Source organism: Abramis brama, assembly GCF_963993115.1.
Source record: "Abramis brama genome assembly, chromosome: 12".
Classification (NCBI taxonomy): domain Eukaryota; kingdom Metazoa; phylum Chordata; class Actinopteri; order Cypriniformes; family Leuciscidae; genus Abramis; species Abramis brama.
The window spans coordinates 40,828,647-40,852,332 of NC_139974.1; the positions used below are offsets into that span (position 1 = coordinate 40,828,647).

General features: G+C 37.6%; 1 protein-coding gene across 2 annotated transcripts in view; it reads right to left on the minus strand.

The window, feature by feature from the left end:
* Window positions 1-23,686, minus strand: part of LOC311093305 (uncharacterized protein) — a 42,388-nt gene that overhangs the window by 10,532 nt on the left and 8,170 nt on the right. Inside the window, exons 1-4 of one of the 2 annotated variants that reach the window (XM_084130604.1) lie at window positions 15,495-20,901; window positions 15,266-15,326; window positions 14,448-14,512; window positions 14,223-14,255 (exon numbers count right to left, since the gene is read on the minus strand). The exons of the other annotated variant lie outside the window; for it this stretch is intronic. Coding sequence (XP_083986730.1) covers window positions 14,223-14,255; window positions 14,448-14,511 — 97 coding nt within the window. The 5' untranslated portion in view covers window position 14,512; window positions 15,266-15,326; window positions 15,495-20,901. Of the gene's footprint in view, window positions 1-14,222; window positions 14,256-14,447; window positions 14,513-15,265; window positions 15,327-15,494; window positions 20,902-23,686 lie in introns of those variants that run through there. 2 annotated transcript variants of the gene reach the window in all.

The following is a 23,686-nucleotide window of genomic DNA, read 5'->3' on the forward strand; positions in this document are numbered from 1 at the left end:
TTTCTTGGCGGGCTCAGGACTGGTACCATGAGGGCGTGACCATGGGGGTGGCCTCCAGGAGGAAAGTGGTTTTCACAGATGCCTCCAACCCAGTGCACGAGGGCAAGCCGGTCTCTGGCCTCTGGTCGAGCAAGGAGAAGAGCTTACATATAACTGCCAGGAAATTAAAGCAGTTTGTTTGGCCCTGCAAGGATTTCTGTCAAACTTCAAAGGGCACCACGTCTTAGTCCACACGGACAACATGTCGGTGGTGTCATATATAAATCGCCAATGGGTGGTATCAGGTCGTGCAACCTGTACACCATGACGAGAGACTTCCTTCTCTGGGTGCAAGCCAACTTGAGCACTCTGAGAGCAGCACATATCCCTGGCATTCAGAATCTGGGTGCGGATATACTTTCTCGATACAAGACTCCCCTAGGCGAGTGGTCTCTAAACCCTCAGATGGTTCGTCTGATATTGAGTGTTTTATATTCGGCGAGGCCGAAGTCGACCTTTTCGCCCTGGGAAACAACACTCACTGCTCAGTGTTCTTTTCAAAGAGCAGGGACTAGCTGGCCAATCCCTGGCCCTGTTCCCCCCCCCCCCCCCGTTTCCATGACTCCCCAGGTCATCAAACAGGGGTCAGGGAGAGCGGATGCCCAGTCCTCGTAGTTCCCAGAGCTGGTTCAGATGATGGACGAAGTCCCTTGGCCTGTCCCACTGAGGAAAGATCTCCTCACACAAGCGAACGGGACGATCTGGCACCCTCGTCCCGATTTATGGGCTCTACATGTGTGGCCCCTCAACGGGTACCCAGGGACCTCCCCGAGAAGGTCTTGAACACAATTACTGAGGCTAGAGCCCCGTCTACCAGGTGTCTCTATGCCCTGAAGTGGTCAGTGTTCTCCGGATGGTGCTCGAATAGACACTTTGATGTTCTGTGATACTCTCCTTTCTACAAGAGCTGTTGGATGTGGGCCGTCCACGCTCAAATTGTAAGTGGCAGCCATAGCAGCTTATCATGCTCCGGTAGCTGGCCAATCACTAGCCCCCAGTGATGCGCGGGTTGATCCGAAATGAGCGGGTGCCTGCGGTCACCCAAAAATATTTTTAATGATATTCGGGTCGCGGTCGGTCGGGTCGTTTGAAATTAAGATGCCAATTAAACCTTTGTAATTTATATACGACTAGTACTAGACACAATTTTCTATGAAATACATAGGCCTACACTTTATTGGCTGAATAACTGGCGAGATGACGCACAAGCTCAGTCTGCAGGTAGAGATGGAGGCGGCAAGAGAATAAATGAAGACTGGGGAGTGGAAGCTGTTGGAGTGTGGGAGACATTTGCCGAAATAATGAAAGATGATGACCAAAGTGTTAGCTTTGTCATGTGTAGGCTACTTCTTGCGATGTTATTTACACATTTGATAGCCACAAAACTGGTACGACCAACCAGGCACGGCGCCAGGATTCCAGTTTTGGATGGGCCAGACCAATTGTGGGTGGGCCTTAAATTAAAAACGATAAATAAAAAATAAAAAACGTTATCCAATCACTGCTTAACCTAATAAAAAATATTGACTAATATAGCCTATGTTATATTATCTGTGCGTATACATAATATAGATTTTAAAGGGCACCTATTATGAAAAATACACTTTTACATGGTGTTTGAACATAAATGTGTGTTGGCAGTGTGTGAGCAAAACCACCCTAGAATGATACAAATCCACCCAGTAGTTTTTTTACTATCTCAATAAATTATAAGCACTGTCTCAGAACGCCCTGTTCTAGATTTCCCTCACTGTGACATAGAATTGCGCTAAGCCCCACCGACGTGATTTGATTGACATCTGGTTTTGGCATAGACCCCGCCTTCGGTGATCTGTTCACCCTCCTCCATTGTTTCAACGACAGCCAGTGTGTAATGTCTTATAAGAAGTGTAGGTGTTCTGTTGTGGGATGTAAGAATGGACATACTAGTCTTCACTGACATCAGAGCCACTGAAAACGCAGCGGATGGATTTTATTTATGAAGAAAAGGCGCCACTTAAACTTCCTAAATACGAGAATCATGTTCTGACTGACTGTTAACGAGGGTCAAAGTTAATCCTCAAGTGTGGATCGTTGCCTACTGTTCGCGAACCAACGTCACCTCCAGAAGTAAGTGTATTTTATGATTTTTGAGCAAATAGTCATTTCAATCGATGTCAGCCAGTTCAACAACAAATGCGTCTAAAGCTATTTATTCATTTTTTGCAGCAATTACAAATGTAAATAAATTAAGGTCTGCTCTATCTCCATAGAAAGTATATAAACGTCTATCTCCCTCCCCTTAATAATAATAAAATAAAAAAAAATCGTTTGAACTTAGCAAACGTTATCACAGTATTTGTGTGTGTGTGTGTGTGTGTGTGTGTGTGTGTGTAGTTTAAAAAAATGCGCGAACGTTATCACAGTTTGTGTGTGTGTGTTGCACATTCATAATTGCAAAGGAGACGCGATTAAAACTTTGTAAGTACATAAATGTATCAAATAACCTTTCCGAGACGTTTAGTCCATTCTCATTCGTGTTTATTCTGTGCCGGTGTTAAAATATATTCGGTTCCTGAAATATTTGGTTCCAATGGGTGGAGCTATCATGAATATTTACGATACCATAGCGTGGGCGGGGCAACAAATAGCTACTAGCGAGTGGAACGAAAATTATTAGCGTGAGCGCCTCGTTTTGTTTTATGGATTTATTTCAAACAGGTAATAAAGTTGAACGAAGTTAACCTTAAACTACTCGTATATATTTTATAAATAATTCATCGTTTTATAGCATGTGTTTCAGTACTCTTGAGTTTGCCTGAACTGAACTGATTCTGTAGGAAGCGTTGCAAGGCATATAATATATTTCTCCAAATTTTCCCAGATTAGTTGTCGCTGACATTCTAATCTATGGTATAAAACTGTTCGTTTCTCATGACTGCGATTAGGATTTTTAAAGGTGTGTGATTGCTGTTTAAATAAATATTTACAAATATATTCTTGTGTCTTTATTCTGTCTCCCAAAGTTGTCTGCATATTATTAAAATAGCCTTTAAATTATAGGCTGATAGCTCAAGACAACATCAGAACTTGGAGTTGCATGCTTTGGATGTTGCTTTATACTGACTCAACTGAAAATCCTTTTGATACACAACCTTTACTTTATCAAAGGTTATCATAAATGTTAAGCTTCAGATCCATTAACAGTTGTTTTCTCTAGCAATGCTTTAGAACAGTGGTCAAATTAATTGATAATGACTAACCATTAATCATAAAAATTAGGCCTACATCTTAGCAGTTTAGTAATATTATCATTCTATGTAATCTTTTTGTAAACAAGTTAACACAAAAACACACTGGTGTAGAAGGCATGGCTATACCAAAATATTAAGGAAAGGTATTATATTTGAATAATATAGTCAATATTTTATTAGTCCTGCTGTATTCATTTTGTCCTTGATCCTATGTTTTACTCTTGTCTAACATTCTCGTTTTTACTGATGAATATGAATAAAATATGTAATTTTAAGACACTGTATCTTACTAATTTTGAGTTAATGAATGAAAACTCAATAATTTTTGAGTTGAGGCAGATGTTTTTGTTTATCAATTTTAAACAGTCTAGATCATATTTAGGATGTAGATAACTTTATGCATATTGTTTTATATTACAAAAAAGTATATGTATTGTATTATTTAAATGAGAATACTTTTAAAATATATGTCCATATCCCACCACACCTGAGAAACTTATTTTCTGACCTCTATTTCTGTGCAATTTACTATTGTACACAGCTTTGGCAAATAAATAATTGTTTCAGTACATATAGTTTGTGAAGCATTCAACATCCAATTAGCTATGGTGATGTTTTAAAATAATAACGAGTCTCAACCACAATTCATATAAATAAACCTACCCATCTTTGTTGAATTTGTCATTTTGGCTGTCAATATAGATAAGGAAATGTTTAAAACCTTATGAATTGAAAAAATCTGGAAAGGTTCCTCATGGTGTTTCTAGAAATAAATAAAAATATTTCCTTCTTAGAAGGGCACAGAACTTCACAATGAGAGGTGAGTTAAGTCCAACACTTAGTGATTTCTCTGTCTCTTCATGATCAAAACATACTACTTTTAGATGAGGTCTTATACTATATTATACAGTGAGGTTTTTATTTGCCCTATAAGCAAACACCCTTAATTTTGCAATTTCATAAACACCCATGCATGATATCAATGAAAGAAAATGTTAAATTTGGCATTGCCAAATAAAAAAATAAATTAAATGAATCAATTTGCTAGAGTTTTGTCTCTGTTTTATTACAATTAAGTGCACCTGGTACATTCGAAACTACAAATTGCACAAACTGAATATAACATTACTTTAGTTGGACTTTGCTATGTATACATCAATACATTTGAAATAATTATCACTTAATTTGACCAACGTTCTAAAGCATTGCTAGAGAAAACAACTGTTAAAGCAACTGAAGCTTAACATTTATGATAACCTTTGGCAGTTTGTGTATCAAAAAGATTTTCAGTTGAGTGTAAAGCAACATTCAAAGCAGTGGCGTGCACAGACCTCCTCAGGGGCAGGGGCGGAAGGACCAAAAAGGGCACTTTTTTAAAAAAACATTTATTTTTTAAATAAATCACCTGTATTTAAAGCAGTACCCAGTCTGTCTGTTGTGTTTTATATATTTTAATGACTTCCTCACAATTATTTGGAATATCTCACTCGATGGAGAGCAGCAGTCGGTCAGAGAGCCTCTCTCGGAAATTATGATAATATAACTAATTATTATTTACTTTACCAAACAAAACAGAGAATCAAGTCGGTAATTATGAGGAATTCATGTTTAGTTATGTTGATGTTATAAATTGTAGGCCTATGTATTCAATAAAGTGTTAGCTATCATGAAATCAGTAACACTTTACAATAAGGTTTCATTAGTTAAATTTATTAACATGAACTAATAATGAACTACACTTCTACACAATTTATTAATCTTAGTTAATATTAATTTCAGCATTTACTAAAACAATCAAAAGTTGTATTTGTTAACATTAGTTAATGCACTGACTGTGACATAACATGAACAAACAATTAAAAGTTGTATTATTATTAACTAAGATTAACAAATAGGCCTACAGTAGCCTAACAAATGTTTAGTTTAGTTTAGTTTCAGACACAGTTGAGCTAACAAACAACAGCACAGTCTGAAACAGGTGTAGGCTGAAGCTCTTGCTTATAATGCCTACCTTTTTAAAACATCTCATATTTTAATAAAAAATAAAAATAAAAATAATTATTGTCTTACATCATTATAATTCTAATAATTGATAATTATATTTCTTATGCAGTACCATTGCACAATCCAAATACAACAAAAGCAGCTTGTTCATTTAACATTCTTTAAATGGTTTCATAGTTTCAGTGCATTATTTTTTAAATAGTTTCTTTAACTTATTAAGTGCCCCACATATTTTTAGTTCCTCATGACAGCTATTCCATAGATTTACACCTTTAACTGAAATACAATGGTATTTTGCATTGGTCCTATGTTCTTTTTGAATTGTACAAGTTCCCCTTAAGTCATGTTGGCATTCTCTTTCTGTGTACAACCCTTGGATACTTTCTGGCAATTGATGATTTTTTACTTTGTACATGATCTGTAATGTTTTTTTTTTTGCATGATTAGTTAATGTTAATGTTAGTTAATATGAATAATAAACAAATAAACCTCATTGTAAAGTGTACTATGAAATCAGAGATATAAATTCCTTACAATTTAGAGCTGGACATGGACTTTTCCTTGGACATGAAATTTCCTTTCACTAGATGCATTTCCCCAAGCTAATTACACTTGCTATGGCCTGGACAAAAACGAATGACATTGTCAGACTCAGAATGCGGCTGAAATTGAGTTATACTAATGATTGTTAAGCATAACTCACATGCTGCCGCAACTTTTACAGTAGCATGGTAGGATAAATGTAACTTTTCCGTATTAGCTTAATATTACCTGCTGCCCCTGCAGTTTGAAGACTCGCGGCGAACTGCTGCGTACATAGCGCTGAAAAAAAAAACTCCGCCTACTGCCACTTCACCTCCGCCAAATGCTTCCGCCAAAAAAATTATATTTAATATTTGTTTGTATTACCGTATTATTGTTCGTGGCAATGGTGTGTAAGTGTATTGTTATTTATTATAATATTTTGTTTAATAATAATTATTATTTACATTTATCAGAGAGGGGCACAATACATTTTGAGACAAAAGGGGCAGGGGCTTGAGAGTCTTCACGCCACTGATTCAAAGCATGCAACACCATGCAACTCCAAGTAGCCTATATGTTGTCTTGAGCTATCATAGGCTATAATATAAAAGCTATTTCAATAATAGCCTACAGACAACTTTGGGAGACAGAATCAAAACACAAGAATATATGTAAATATTTATTTAAACATGCAATAATAGACATTTAAAAAGCTTAATCTCAGTCATTCGTGAGAAACGAACAGTTAGGAGTAGTTTAAGACAAAACGCGGTCTGAGGCGCTCACGCTAATGATTTCTGTTCCACTCGCTTGTATTTGTCGCCCCACCCATGCACGCTATGGTCTCGTGAATATTCATGATAGCTCCACCCATTGGAACCAAATATTTCAGAAACCGAATATATTGTAACACCGGACTCTCTTCATCGTCTGGGTCCAGCAGCAGGGCGGGGATATGCAGCTAATTTACATTTAAGGTGGTATAGACCAAAACAGCTCTTTTTAAAACAGGCCCCAAAAATGACATTTTCAAATGGTTATAATAAATTAACTGTGGGGTATTTTGTGCTGAAACTTCACAAATGCATTCTGGGGACACCCAAGACCAATATTACATCTTGTAAAAAGGGGCATACTAGGTGCCCTTTAATAGCTTGATGCTCTTTAAATATTTTGTTGCATTGTTAAAAGTTTCGGTGCATAGGACGGACCTATCCGGGATCGCTCTCCATGGTTCTGACCAAAGAAGAGCGCTTTGGAATCTCCGTTATCATACCTGGGCTGCGTTTTCCGATAACATGCCTCTTAGCGCGCTACGAAGACTCTTAAGGTATAACTTAACTAAAGGTATACTACCACTAAAGGTATATCAATGCTAGGCGTCTTCAGGGCTATCATCCACTCGCGAGGCAGAGCCGCTGAAAGGCAGAGGCGCTGGCGCCCTCCTAGCAACAGCGCTGTTTTTGGTAAAACATGATTTTGACGACTTCATTAAGTTTTGTTTTATAGAAAACTCTTTTTAAAAGATTTTCGTTTTGTATAAATTGTATCTTAATTTTGATCAATGTTTTATCAATCAATCGCCTGTATTTAATGAAGAAGCAAATACTGTTTATAGCAGACAATGTAATAAGGAGCCAGCACGATCACTTGCATTGCACGCAGGGCCGTTTCTAGCCTTTTTGGCACCCTAGGCAAGATTCCTATTGAGCCCCATTCCCCCCATTGTAATTTGGCATTAACAGTTTTACTCACTTAAAATGACTTTGTAGCACTATGCTGGAGTAAAGTTAATAAATGATCGTTCTCTCCCATAGGATTTTGTGAAACTATGTTGGGTGGACCTCTGTCCCTCTAGGGGGTTTCGGGGGCATGCTCCCCTGCAAGAAAATTTTGTACATTTTAAGGTTAAATTAATGCATCAATCTGGCACTTTGAGAGCTAAAAATTAAGAGCTTCAAACCATGAACTGTGCACATTGAACAAAGAAAAACCATTGACTTGTACCTGGACACTAAAGAGGGCTCAAACATCTTATTAGTTATGATATAGAGTCTCAGTCTACATTACATTATCACTAGTGTTTATGATTTATATAAGTATTCCTATGACGTAAAATCCATATAGCCAATAATATGTACTTTATAAATTAAAATGAATATTTCAAAAGTATATTTTACATTACACTATAGTATAGGAAAATTACAATACTTTTGTCCTAATTTCTTCACTTGCAAGAAATAAACCCTTGAGCTTTTATTTTGGAGAAAAACACCAGATCACCATGCTGATCGCATGAGCAAAGTGCGCACTTCTTTAAATCACGCAGCACAAACAGAATGCCTATATAGGCTACTTAATTAAAGTCTTGTGCTGTTTTATAAAGGCACAAAGCCATATCACAATTTCGATTTTAGTTCGTTGACAAAATATAACGCTAGAGACCTTTATGTTAGGCTATAAATTTTACATCTCATGTGTTGGGAAAAGGGAGAAGAGCGAGTTCGGCAAAAGGCGGATTCGAACTCGGGTCGAACGCATCAAAAGCTACTTTCAAGCACCTCACACCTTACGACCTATGCCACTGTAGATATTTAGTAGTGGGCGTCTTTTTGCCAAAAATACAGGCACTTAGTGCAAATATAATACGCTCCATTATCGGAAATGTAAAAAAAAGAAGGATTTTTCTTCCACTCGCTTGGGCGAGAAAAAAATCTCTTAGTGTGGTGGGGGCTCTCACTGGCGCCCCCCAGCTGTTTGCGCCCTAGGCGACCGCCTAGTTTGCCTATGCCTAGAAACGGCCCTGATTGCACGTGAACTGGAGGGCGCCGAAACTCAGCTTGTGCCTCACAGATTTGAGAAATATAGGCTATATATTACAGAAAGCTTGAAATGTCTACTTTTAAACGAAAATATTCAAATCAAAATAAATAGGCTACTCTCTGATTATGTAGGCTAATTCATATGAAATGTGCATTTCTCTCTGGCGTGCATGGCGAGTCCGAATCAACTTCATCTTTGCAGCGACACAGAAAACACCAGTTTATTGATAAACAATTAAATGTGTCCTTGCTAATTTAGACACATTCATAATCATTACTTTAACCGGTTCTTTGTGGCAAGCTTAATGCGTGCGCTCATAATGCTCATTATACTGTAGGCTATAGCCTATTTAAGTAATTAAATTAATATAAAGGGGCGAGTTGTCCACGAATGGCTTAAATTAACAACTACTAGTCGACTAGAAAACAAACGAGTCGGAGGCAGCCCTTATTCCACATATTTTCGTGGACCAGCAGCCGCAGGCCATTCTGGGTTGAGCGAGCGACCCTGCGGAATGAGCTTATTGACGAATTATTTTATAATTCTTGACAAAATTAGAATAGCCTATATTAAAAAAAAATTCCAATGACGCTACGATGAGCATTTACTACTTTTAAAAAATGCGGGTCAGGAAGCGGGTCGGGTACAATATTTTCCTTTTCTTTTTTTTTGCGGTCCGAGTTGCGGGCGGGTTAGTTGAAAATGTCGGTCGGGTGCGGGCTGTTTATACATTGACCCGCGCATCACTGCTAGCCCCTTCTGTTCTGTGGAATAGGTGACTCCAAAGTCACTCTCAAACCCAGACATGGCTATGTAACTAAGGTGCTCTCAACACCGTTTAGAGCACAGGTGATTACATTATTAGCTAGGGGCATGGCCTCGTCATGGGCTTGGTCCTCTGGGTTTCCTCTTCAGGACATTTGTGCGGCGGCCGGTTAGTCTTCGCCTTCCTCATTTGTGAGGTTTTAGAATATGGAGGTTCCTTCCCTGCAGGCTAGATGGTGACGGTGTCCGGTCTTATCGATATATACTTAGGGGTTCTGGCTTGTTTCTGTGAGCTCAGTGGTCCTTTGAAATATAGTGCAGTGTTTTACATTGCGTCCCCACTGCTTATAGCTACACAATACAAAGTGACCATTCTCGAAAGGACTTGGTTACTAACATAACCTCGGTTCTCTGAGAGTATTGTGTAGCCGGCCGCACTATAGTAACATGGCAAGTTTGTTGATTTAAACCTGCTATAATGGCGAATTCGGGCTCTATTATAGACATAGCAATGCCCATTTTGGCGCAGCACAGTCAATGAGTGAGCCAGACATTCACTGTGCTCGCTGTTCAGCTGCAATGCGTTGTACAAAATTGGCTTCAATAATCTGAGGAAAGGAGTTTCCCCACTGCATATAGCTATGCAATACTCGTTCCCTACTCTCAGGGAACCGAGGTTACGTTAGTAACAGAGTACGTTATTTATTCTACTTTATATTATTGCCTGCTCAATGGATACAAGTTAATTCTGAATTTGATTTTCAATTGTGACCAGTGATTGGGAAAATAAACATAGGCTATAGCTTGATAAAAATGAAATCAATAACCCTAATAATAAATTCGCTAGTGTTGTCTGCAGAGCTATTTACCTCATCTCTGTGGAAGCGCGGATTCAGAGAGAACTTAGAAAAAGTGAGATTATAACGTTGGCAGAGAATTGTTTTAAAATTTAAATAAAAAAAAATTGTTAAATAGCCTAACCGACATAGTTTAAAAGAATTTGGGTCTTCTCGGGTCCATTTGGGAAAAGCACATTCTTTTTAAACTACCCAAGACCCGAGGCCTCTCTACCAAACCTATGGAAATAAAATAATGACAAATGTTTTTGAAACATAAAAGCTTGTTGAATTGCTCTACTTGAAACAATATGAATTGCATTAACCCTGCTTGCATTTTAATGCATTGTATTTTTAAGGCTTGCATTTTTATGGGTTGAAATTCAACATCGTCGAAGTTTTGGACCTCGTGTTTTGGGATCAAAGTGGACCCATGAAGACCTCTATTATAGTGTTTGTCTTATTGCCCAAATGTTTTTTTTTTTTTTTTTTTTTTTACACTGTTATGGATTCTAAGATAATAAATCTGTAAGAATTTAAAATGGTTTAATCTCAAATCAATATGTCCATGTAATCATTAATAATTTAATGTCCATGTAATCATTAATGTAATCATTAATAATTTATTTATTTAATTTTCATTAATAATTTAATGGACGAACTTCTTCTCCTCACCCGCACTAACAAGGATTTTTTAAACTCCGCTGCTCTGTGCTTCACTGAAACCTGGCTGAGTGAAGCCATACCGGACAACGCACTACATCTGCCGGGCTTCCAGCTGTTCCGAGCGGATCGCATCGCGGAACTAACGGGGAAAACGAGAGGTGGTGGATTGTGTTTCTACATTAACGAAAGTTGGTGTTCAGATGTAACAACACTGAAGAAGATGTGCTCTCCTAATTTAGAGGCGCATTTCATAAACTGTAAACCTTTCTACTCGCCGCGGGAGTTTTCCTCATTCATTCTCGCGAATGTTTACATTCCTCCAGACGCGTGTGTGAGCGCGGCGCTACAACAGCTGGCTGAACATATAGCTGAAATGGAACAAAGGTACCCAGACTCTCTTTTAATCATTCTTGGGGATTTTAACAAAGCAAATCTCTCCCGTGAACTGCCAAAATACAGTCAGCATGTTACATGTCCTACCAGAGACAGTAATATATTGGACCACTGTTACACCACGATAAAGAATGCGTATCACTCCGTCCCACGGGCAGCTTTGGGGCTCTCTGATCACTGTTTGGTTCATCTTATACCGACCTACAGGCAGAAACTGAAATCAGCTAAACCTGTATTAAGGACTGTAAAAAGATGGACCAACGAAGCAGAGCAGGATCTACAGGCCTGCTTCGATTGCACTGATTGGACTGTTTTTGAAGCTGCAGCCACCGATCTGGATGAGCTCACAGATACTGTAACATCATATATCAGTTTCTGTGAGGATACATGCATTCCTACCAGGACATTCTTATCATTCACTAATGATAAACCATGGTTTACTGGGAAACTCAAACAGCTTCGTCATGCCAAAGAGGATGCTTACAGAAGTGGGGATAAAATCTTGTATAACCAGGCCAGAAACAAACTGACAAAGGAGATCAGAGTTGCTAAAAGAAGCTACTCTGAAAAGCTGAAAAACCAGTTTTCAGCCAACGACCCGGCATCAGTCTGGAGAGGCCTGAGGAACATCACCAACTACAAGTCACCATCCCCCCCATCTGTGGAGAATCAACAACTGGCTGACACTCTCAATGCATTCTATTGCAGGTTTGAGAAGCCCAGACTCACACCTCACACCCGCCCTGATGTGCACTTCACACATCCACCATCACCTCCTGCAACCCCTCTCCTCCCCCCTTCTGCCATCCAACCTGAGCTTAAGGTCTGTGTGGAGGACGTGAGCAGAGTCTTCAAAAAACAGAAGACTAGGAAAGCTTCAGGCCCAGACGGCATCTCATCTGCTTGTCTAAAAGCCTGTGCTGACCAACTGGCCCCAGTCTTCACGCAGATCTTCAACAGATCATTGGAGCAGTGTGAAGTTCCCTGCTGCTTCAAACGCACCACTATCATTCCGGTTCCCAAAAAAACTAAAATCACTGGACTTAATGACTACAGACCTGTCGCTCTCACGTCTGTGGTCATGAAGTCGTTTGAAAGACTGGTGTTGGCCTATCTGAAGGACATCACCGGACCCCTGATGGATCCCCTTCAGTTTGCTTACAGAGCAAACAGGTCTGTGGATGATGCAGTCAACATGGGACTGCACTATATCCTGCAACATCTTGACAGACCTGGGACTTATGCACGGATCTTATTTGTGGACTTCAGTTCGGCCTTCAATACCATCATCCCTGATCTTCTCACAGCCAAACTGACTCAGCTCTCCATGCCATCCACAATCTGTCAGTGGATCTCCAGCTTCCTGACGGACCGGCAGCAGCTAGTGAGACTGGGGAAACTCACATCCAGGACCCTCACCATCAGCACTGGCGCCCCCCAAGGGTGCGTTCTCTCCCCACTGCTCTTCTCCCTGTACACTAATGACTGCACTTCTAAAGACCCCTCTGTCAAGCTCCTGAAATTTGCAGACGACACCACTGTCATCGGTCTCATCCAAAATGGTGACGAGTCTGCTTACAGACTGGGGGTTGAACAGCTGGCTGTCTGGTGCAGTTATAACAACCTTGAGCTGAACACACTCAAAACAGTGGAGATGATCGTGGACTTCAGGAGAAACACCCCAGCACTCCCCCCTCTCACCATCATGAACAGCACTGTGGAAGCAGTGGAGTCATTCAGGTTCCTGGGCTCTACCATCTCCCAGGACCTGAAGTGGGCAAATCACATTGACTCCATTGTGAAAAAGGCCCAGCAGAGACTGTACTTCCTTCGCCAGCTGAAGAAGTTCAATCTGCCACAGGAGCTGCTGATCCAGTTCTACTCAGCCGTCATTGAGTCTGTTTTAAGCACTTCCATCACTGTCTGGTTTGGTTCAGCTACCAAATCGGACATCAGGAGACTACAACGGACAGTCCGGACTGCAGAGAGGATTATTGGTGCCCCCCTGCCAACCCTCCAGGACCTGTACTCTTCCAGAGTGAGGAAGAGAGCAGGTAAAATCATCACAGACTCCACTCACCCTGGACATCCCCTGTTTGAACTGTTACCGTCAGGACGGCGACACAGATCACTGGCCACAAGAACTTCCAGGCACAGGAACAGTTTCTTTCCACAGGCCATTTCCCTTCTGAACACTTAACATGCCCCCCAAAGCATATGCCTGTAAGTGCAATACTCCCACTGTCTAGTGCAATAAACTCAGGTGATATTTATATCTATATTATTCATGCTACTCAAAATACTGTAAATATGTTTATAATCTGTAACATGCGCTAGACTCCCACTGTCTAGTGTAATATTCTCTAATTCAGGTGATATTTATATTATTCATACTACTCAAATACTGTAAATATGTTCATAATCTGTAAATGTTTATTCAGACTAAACCCAACTGTGACCCTACTTTTTTACTTTTATACTATTTTTATTTATTTTTTATATATTTTCATTCTTAGAATTTGTATTACTATGTTCTTGTTGTATTTGTATTTGTATATGTGCACTGGAAGCTTCAGCACCAAGAAAAATTCCTTGTGGGTGCAAGCACACTTGGCAATAAAGCTCTTTCTGATTCTGATTCTGATTCTGATAATTTGGTGTACATGACTGTAGGCTTCATTATTCATTAAATGTTTGTCTTGTTTGAATTTGTTCGTTTGTCTTGCTAGGAAAAAAATTTCGTCACAGAAGATTTGCATTTATTACAAGAGAGCTAATAGAATATTTAAACTCAAATCAATAGCCTATTTTGTGGCTAGCCATGGGTTATTTTGCAATAACAACTGTCTTGATGATGTACATTATCCCTTACCAAATGTTCAGTAAGAATATTATTAATGTGTTACTGACAACATTCAAAGTAATGAAGAACACTCACTTGGAAACAAAGAGCACGATGATGTGTCCATTACTGTTAATACAATAATAACATACATTATTATACAATTATGAATTATACATACATTAATAAATACAAAAATAAATTATATCACAGAGTCTTCATAAATAAATAAATGACAGATTTCTGATTAATATGTAATAATACACAACGATTACAGATTTTTAAATCCAGGTATTTTTACTTGTATTATTCTAAACGTACCTTGGGAATCAGCGACACACATCCCAGTAAAAAGTGTTAGAAACAAAACCACACGCATGGCCATCCTGATAGAAGACACAACAACACATCTCATATCAGCATATGAAGGAATCATTTTCAATTTCACATCCTCATTTAAACAAAGAAAGAAATGATATAGCTATTGTAATTATAAAATAGAATAGAATAGAATAGAATAGAATAGAATAGAATAGAATAGAATAGAATAGAATAGAAGAACCCCATGACTAAAAGTGAGTGTAATGTGACTAACCTGACTCAGTTCTTTGGATTTTAAATGCATTAGCGGAGTTTGCTCTATAAGGAAACTATCTCCTAAATTTGACATTACTTACTGATTAGTTAAGCTTGTTTCTACATTAGTTAATAGTAGTCGCTGTGTTAATGTACTACTCATTAGTCCTGCATGACTTCATGCATAGTTACTTATTAATGAAGGACCATTATTATAAAGTGTTACCGGTGGAGTCTTGATATAAGGTGTTTGTTTAATTAGATCAGCATCACGAGATAAATCAGTTGTACTAAGTTTAATTTTCTAGATCAAATGGTTAAAAAGTTCACTTCAATGTAAAAAGAATTAACTGTTTGGTGGCACTATAGAGTTTGTCCTGGACACTCCAAAGTTTGTCCAATTACTGTTCTTTACCATCACTACAAGTGTGCCAAGATGTATAATTTTCCTACTAACGGTTCATATGGCTGCCATTGACTCTCATTGGGGAAAAATAATAAGAAAACGTATGAATTTTACCATTTTGACCCCAGTGTAGAGAGTGCATAAACCTTCAACTCACCTGGAATTCGTCAATGTATCGACCTCACAGAAGACCTTCACAATTCAGCAGTTATCTGCTTCTTTTGTAAAAAATGATACATTTTAAAAACAATATTAATATTTGTTTATAAACAATTGCTATATATTTTTTTATCCAATATATTACCATATGAGTTATTTTATGCCCTGTCAAAACATTTCAAACAAAAAATGTGCTATTAAACATAGATATAAATATTAATACGAACCAGCAGTCTGAAGATGGTCTAGTTGAATAAAATTGTGCTCAGAAATGATGCTCTATTTATTGTTGAATTAAGGCCCTCCCAATCAAATAAGTCTCATCTGATATCTGTAAAATAAACATCAACTGGATCCATTACTGTCTGGGTTATGTTTGTTTTTGATCTGTTTCCCTGTTCTGGGGTGCGTTTTCCATATGTCGCTAGCTCAGTTCGCTGGATTTGATTGTTGCCGATTTGGCATGATCTTGGTTTGTTTGGTTCTTCGACTCATCCTGGACTTGCTGTCATAGCAACATGTGTGTAAGCTTAAACCTCTCGCGAGCAGCTCATTTCATGTCTACAAGATTAGATTGCGGCTTTATAAGCGGAGATGATGCGGGAAGTCCTTTAGCGCAGCGCGATAGTACTTTTTGATAGATATTGTTTTCACACTCGTGAGGGTCTCATTAACAATTACATGTTCGACTCGTCGGGCTTTAACAACGGCAACAACCTGTGCGCATTGCTCTGCAGTTTTTTTGCAAGTGGCACTCTCCTTTACACTATTAGAGAGAACTTGGTGAAAAGTGCTGTCTGTCGTGTATTTGCAAAGTTTACCTGGTGCTGAAGCTGTTTTTAGGGGTATTTCCAAGCTACTTAAGACCCAAGTTTGTAAAGCACTTTTTTAGTTTAATTTTTTTTGCCAACGCAGCTAAACTATAATTTTTAATGAAGATCATGCAATCATGACAATGCCAGTATGACTTATGAAGTTGACTGTCCACCACGGAGGGGCTGACGCGAGGAGTACCAGATCTGAAAACCAGGTCTGGCTGGGCCAGTAAGGTGAAACCATCAAGACCTGCTCCTCTTCCACCCTGAAATGCTGGGGAAATGACTTGGGGAAATGCATATTTGCGTAGGCCCCGGGGTCCAGCTGTGTGCCAATGCATCCGTGCCAAGAGTCCCCTTGGTCAGGGAATCAAACATCTCGAATCAACTCCAGATACCTGGGGATGGAGTCTCCATTCTTTCTGGATACACTTCAGGACTTTAGTACAATCTTGCACAGGTGTTAGGTGACGACTCTCAGCCTCCGAAGTCAAACCCACGGACCGTTGGCTGAATGCATATGGAACACTTATTTTGGAAACACTTCTGGAATTTCAAAGTCACAATCTGATTGATTGAATTCTAAAGGATGTCCGAGAGACGTGTGTGTCGCTTTCTTTATCGGTCTGTCTGGAAACAAATGTGTGACGCCAAAACCCCTTGTGGAAGAAGAAAGCCGTTGTGTTTACAACTGTGACAATGAGCGCTTACCAGGATCAACTAAAAGCTGGATTTTCAAAAGAAGTTCACTGCTCCATTGTTGCAGTAAACTTGCACAACGTTCTCGAATTAATCATTTATTAGATGCACGCCGGTCTGTTATTGTAGCGACATTAACATTTTATTGCCGAACTGTGATTCAATTAAAATTGTAAAATGAAAATTAATTTGTGGTGTTTTTGAGTTGGTATAACATGAACCATTTTGTTGATAGCTGAAAGTGGACAGTGGATTTCCCAGCATGCTCCGCATGAGATTGGATTGGGATGCTAAACTCAAAACATCCTCCAATTACATTCATGCATGTCCTACACATTACATTATGATATTACAAAGCAAGGTGAATTTTCTATACAAAACACTTTGTTAGTGTGAAGTATTTACAACATGTTGTACAATTTAACAGGATTTAACAGTACATTTTAGTAGTATTCACAGATCAATGTAATAATAGTAATTATATCATTGCAATTTAATGATATCATTATGTTCTTCTATCAAAACACTTTTCCTGGCATGCAAGAAAAAACATGATACAAATGTTGTGTAGTTTTGCCATGTCAGTATGAAAAGTATGTATGCTTAATGTAAACAGTACTCTTTCATTTGTGCAGTTAGGTACTTTTTGGTTGTGTTTACTTTAAGGAATAACGGAAGAAATGTAGCGCTCAGTAAACATTACATTAGCAAGACTTTAGATATGCAAAATCTCCGAACCTTATCTTTAAGCCTCTCTATGTTTTCTTTTTTTGCAATATATTCACAAATTGAAACCGGCTACGCTCCACAGTGAATCTCTGAGTTTTGTAAATAAAGTGAAATAATTCCTCCGTGTATCCATTATATCACACAGTCTCTTGAAGTTTAGTCCTCGATCTTGTATCAAACAGCAAAAAAAAGTTGTAGAATGATGTGTTTGAGTTAATTTGCATTGCATGCCCATTTGCTGAAACAATAAATATTGTGCAGACCAAATTTTAATCAAATTTTTGTTTAAACACGGCAAGCTTGGTAACATTTTAATCATCAAAATTTTAGTAATTGTACTGTAATAAATGAGTATCTTTAATTTTGGGGTACTGAAAGATAGCTTCAATTAATAGAAAGTTTTGCAACCACAGTGATTACTGTTTTAATCCTAGTTGAATTCTCCTACATTTTAATTTAATCATTAGCTCAATTGGTGCTGTTATAGTTTTTTTTTTTTTTTTTTTTTTTTTTTTTTCGGTGGTAAAATTGCTCATGCGCTGTAGTGTTTCATTGATAACTTCATGTATACAAATCATACTTGTTTTGTGTAAATCCATAATTATTTATACATTTTGTTTCAATACAGGAAGACTTGAAGTATTGGTGCAGAATGCATTTACTCATATTGTGGTTGAGTAAATTGATTATATTTATATACAGCTGAAACTGGACAGTGGATTTCCCAGCATGCTCCGCATGAGATTGAATTGGGATGCTAAACTCAAAACATCCTCTAATTACATTCATGCATGTCCTACACATTATATTATGATATTACAAAGCAAGGTAAATTTTCTATACAAAACAATTTGTTAGTGTGAAGTTTTTACAACATATTCATGTTGTACAATTTAACAGGATTTGAGTTGAATCCAGGCAAATTTTAGTAGTATTCACAGATCAATGTAATAATAGTAATTATATCATTATGTTCTTCTATCAAAACACTTTTCCTGGCATGCAAGAACAAACATGATAGAAATGTTGTGTAGTTTTGTCATGTCAGTATGAAAAGTATGTGTGCTTAATGTAAACAGTACTCTTTCATTTGTGCAGTTAGGTACTTTTTGGTTGTGTTTACTTTAAATAAAGGAAGAAATGTAGCGCTCAGTAAACACACTGTAACATTAGCACAAAGTACACACCATTGCCTTATCAACACTTTGGATATGCAAAATCTCCAAGCCTTATCTTTAAGCCTCTCTATGTTTTCTTTCTTTGCAATATATTCACACATTTGTTAACTATACTGTGAAATAAATGATATTCCGATTTTCTAATATGTGCAAGACTATGCATCTTGTGTTTTAAACAGGCTACCTTTATAATGAACATGTTAGTTGATCGCGCTATGGGAGTGTTAGTTACACTGCATCACTGTCGAGGAATCAGTCGGCTTTACAACATGTAAATTCATCTATTTCTCTAAAAATACATTACTATGAGGAGAACAATATAGTAAACTTCATAGTTATAACCACAATGTGTATTAGACCAGCAGCGAAAGCTCCCTTTATAAAGTTGTTGCAAGCTCATTGAGTTCTGCTCTCGGTATAATCAATGAAGCCGGCTACGCTCCACAGTGACTCTCTGTGTTTTGTAAATAAAGTGAAATAATTCCTCCGTTTATCCATTATATCACACAGACTCTTGAAGTTTAGTCCTCGATCTTGTATCAAACAGCAAAAAAAGTTGTAGAATGATGTGTTTGAGTTCATTTGCATTGCATGTCCAGTTGCTGAAACAATAAATACTGTGCAGACCAAATTTTAATAATTTTTTTGTTTAAACACGGCAAGCTTGGTAACATTTTAATCATCAAAATTTTAGTAATTGTACTGTAGTAAATGAGTATCTTTAATTTTGGGTACTGAATGATAGCTTCAATTAATAGAAAGTTTTGCAACCACAGTGATTACTGTTTTAATCCTAGTTGAATTCTCCTACATTTTAATTTCATCATTAGCTCAATTGTGTTGCTGTGTTATCAATTTATTTTAAAAAAATTCGGTAGTAAAAACATCTGTCTCATGCTCTGTAGTGTTTCATTGATAACTTCATGTAGACAAATCATACTTATTTTTTGTAAATCCATAATTATTTATACATTTTGTTTCAACACGGGAAGACTTGAAGTATTGGTGCAGAATGCATTCACTCATATTGTGGTTGAGTAAATTGATTATATTTATATATTAAATGCATTCAAGTTAGACATTTCATCAGTTTATTCATTCCTTGTCTCTTGTGAACAGAACTTGCTTATGCAGGAACTTCTCATCATGTAAACGGACACGTAATGTGTGATCTTGTGATCAGGATGTGATCTTTAATTCTGCGGTAATTTCACAACTTCAGTTGTGTTTATCTTTGTTTGCATTAATGTCATGTTTTGCAGGAACAGCATGGATGTTTTGGTCTCAGAATTACAGAATTTGAGATCTGAGTTTTTGGCAAACTGTCTAGATGCAATAAGTTTTTTTAATAAAATAATGGTTTTATTTATATAAAAAAATAACCTTGATATTTTTTTATTTTCACTTTCTGTCTTTTGAGTGAAATAGTCTAGTACTGAAAATGCTACAAAACAAACTTGCAGGCAAGTACAATTTTATTAAATATTTGTCAGAACAAGACATTTAAAACACTGCAAATACTTTTGCTGCTAGTTTAGTTTATTTATTTGAAATGAGTTGCAACATTTGATTTCATTGCACTCAATTCACTTAAAATTGTTAACGAATCATGCTTTTGAGTTGGAATAACATGAATATTTTTTTGTTGACGGCTGAAACTGCACAATCGATTTCCCAGCATGCTCCGTATGGGATTGGGATGCTAAACACCCACACATACATTACAGTCACATAGGATACATATAGTCACATTATCCAAAATGCATGTTATATAGTTTAACTGGGTCTTGAAAGTAGCCACAGATGAGGTATTACGTAGTGTAAGAGGTAGCGAATTCCATAATTGAGGGGCATTAACACTAAATGACCTTCCACCTACAGTAGACAGCCGGAAACGAGGGATGAACAATAAACCAAGTTCAGCTGATCTAAGGGACCGGGCAGGGTGGTAAGGGTTAGAGTAGGCCAGACAGATATTGGGGAGAAAGACCATTTAATGCTTTGAACGTTAGAAGCAATACCTTATATGTGATGCCACAGGTAGCCAGTGAAGGTCATGAAGCAGAGGTGTAATGTGAGCAGAACGCCTAGTGGAGGTGATTATATCACAACACTTCTCCTGGCATACAGGAAAAATTATTCAAATATTGTGTAGTTTTGTCATAAGAAAAGGATGTGTGCTCAATGTAAACTACTCTTTTATTTGTGCAGTTCTGGTTGTGTCTGCTTTTTCATTCAATAAGGAAGAAATGTAGCGCTCAGTAAACACAACATCAGCACAATGTACAGTAAGCCTTTCAAGACTTTGGATATGCAAATTAATCTGTCAGTAAGTACACTACATTGCCTTATCAAGACTTTGGATATGCAAAATATCCAAACCTTATCTTTAAGCCTCTCTATGTTTTCTTTCTTTGCAATATATTCACAAATTTGTTAACTGTACTGTGAAATAAATTATATTCCGATGTTCAAATATGTGCAAGACTAGACATCTTGTGTTTTAAACAGGCTACCTTTATAATGATTGGGTTCATACACATTTTAACCAATACTTTTCCATGACTTTTCCATGACTTTGTATTCCTGAAAATGTCAGTCGACATTAAAACTGACACAGAAGCGGCATCAAAACTGGCAATTAGCCTACTATATTTACACTTCATTTACAATTAAATTAAAAATAAAAAATTAAAAAATAAAATTATTTGTAATTTTAACATTTTATTTAAAATATACTTTAAATATGAAACTAAAACCACCAGTAGGTGGCGGCAAGTCACTGTCTTAATAAGCGAGTTGTTGGAGTAATTTCAACCGATTCGTTTAAAACGCGGATTTCATTAAATAAATTAAAAAATCATCGATGTCTGTTGGACTACGGCTTCATTGTGAAATTCTCGCCGGCGATATAAAGTGAAAATTGACAATATTGTGTCCAAAAAGTAACTCACAATGTTAACTTTATTGTTAATTTAACTGTTGTATAAAATAAATAGCACATTTGCAATTATATGCAAAGGAAAACGGCACTCTTGCTCATGTAAAATTCTAATATGACAACATAATATGATATAAATATGTAACAGCTTTAAAGGAGAACTCCGGTCAATTTTAACATTGAGCTCATTTTTTTGTACATTTGGAGTGCTGTCAATACAGAGAACAACGACAAAAATCGGTGTTGCCTACACCGTGTTATCCTCTTTTTAAAATTTGCACCCTGTTGACTTCAATGGGGCAATATTTAAACCTGCTTTTAGCCTCTTAACATCCTTGATGTGTCATTACAAGTGCCCAGCCAATGTGAGTGATTCCTTCAGAGTGAACACGAGTGAATCTGACTGCAGTAGATGTGAAAGAAATGTATAAAAATGATGTTATTTAAGCCAGCGCAAATACCTGTGTTTACATCCTGTTTTCGGGTGAAGTCCAAAGTAGTCGATTGCAGAGTTCACGCGCGTGATCATAGGTACTAAACCTATGCGCGTGAACTCTGCAATCTACTACTTTTAGTACTTTAGTACTTGCCCCATTGAAGTCAACAGGGTGCAAATTTTAAAAATAGAATAACTCTGTGTAGGCAACACCGATTTTTGTCGTTGTTCTCTGTATTGACAGCACTCCAAATGTACAAAAAAATGAGCTCAATGTTAAAATTGACCGAATCGCAATTAAAAGTAGGCCTACTGAAATTAATGTATATGTGACAAAAAAGGCTATTTATTATTTTGGCCGGTAAAAATATGCTTGGCTGGTGGATTTTTTCATCTACCAGTACCCGTGGCAGGTGAGCCAAAAATGTAATTTCGGACCCTGGGGTGGGGGAGGCGCGGGGTCGCGGGGCAGCAGCGCATTTATCATGTGGGTCGCGGGCTAAAAAGTTTGGAAACCCCTGGGATAGAGGAAGCAATGGCTTCCTTGGGCTATTCCATTTGACTTTTTAAGGTCCTATGATTGAGGAATGTGTTTCCTTTTTGGTCAATCAGTAAGTAGTGTGTTTTTTTTCTCAATATTACCAAAACCAGAGTGTACATTTATTTAATGTATAACTATGATAATAGGAGTGTGTTGAGCATTGGGCTATTCATGCAAATTGTGAATGTGTCGTCTATTTAGATGGACCTTTTTATTCCTGTGCTTTCTTACATGGGTGAAAGTACTTGCTTCAGCTAACTTTCTGCTTTATGGTTGGGTGCCTGGATTATGATGCATGGACGTTTAACGTTGAGCACTAGAGGGTTTGGATTGCACTTGTGGAAGACAGGAGGACACTTTTCCTAGCTGCAACATTGGGACTATCAAGTTAAAAGTGTGGACTTTTGCAAGGACATTTCATCCATTACCAAGCTATGTCGGCTTCACCATCAGACAAGGGCGTAGATTTGGTTTGAACATTGGGGGGGTTGAAGTTTGGGTTCTGCATATTTTTCATGTGATCATGGTATAAATATTGGGGGGGTTGTAATGCATAGATTTAAATATTGGGGGGGTTATCTCCCCCCCAACCCCCCCACAAACTACGCCCCTGCCATCAGCTTAAGTTTAGTAATTCACTTTTCCAGTCAAGATTCCCAAACGCTTGACTTTTCTTGTTTGATGTCTGATGTAACTGATGGTTTCCTTTTTTCTACCTTGTTTATTATTTTGTTTTGTTTTGTTTTTGTATAATGTAAACGTTTGAGATTTTGGGTTGGTGAATACATTATAAGCGTAAAGCTTGGGTCTAATTTTTCAGAAATATTGCTGGGTAAACCAAAGCAAACTAGTCTTTATCTAGTTAATATCAAGCCTTGCCATCTCTACTCTAATATATAACTTAAGTCCAAAAGGGATAAGGGTTATAAATATAAGACAAAAACTCATTTGGGGACATATAACTGACTGACACATCACGCAGTGAAAGCAAGCATGAGAGACAAACGCGGTGTCAGCTCGCACTCGCAGTACCTCGTACATAGTTAAAACAATGATTACAATATCATCATAGTTCATAGA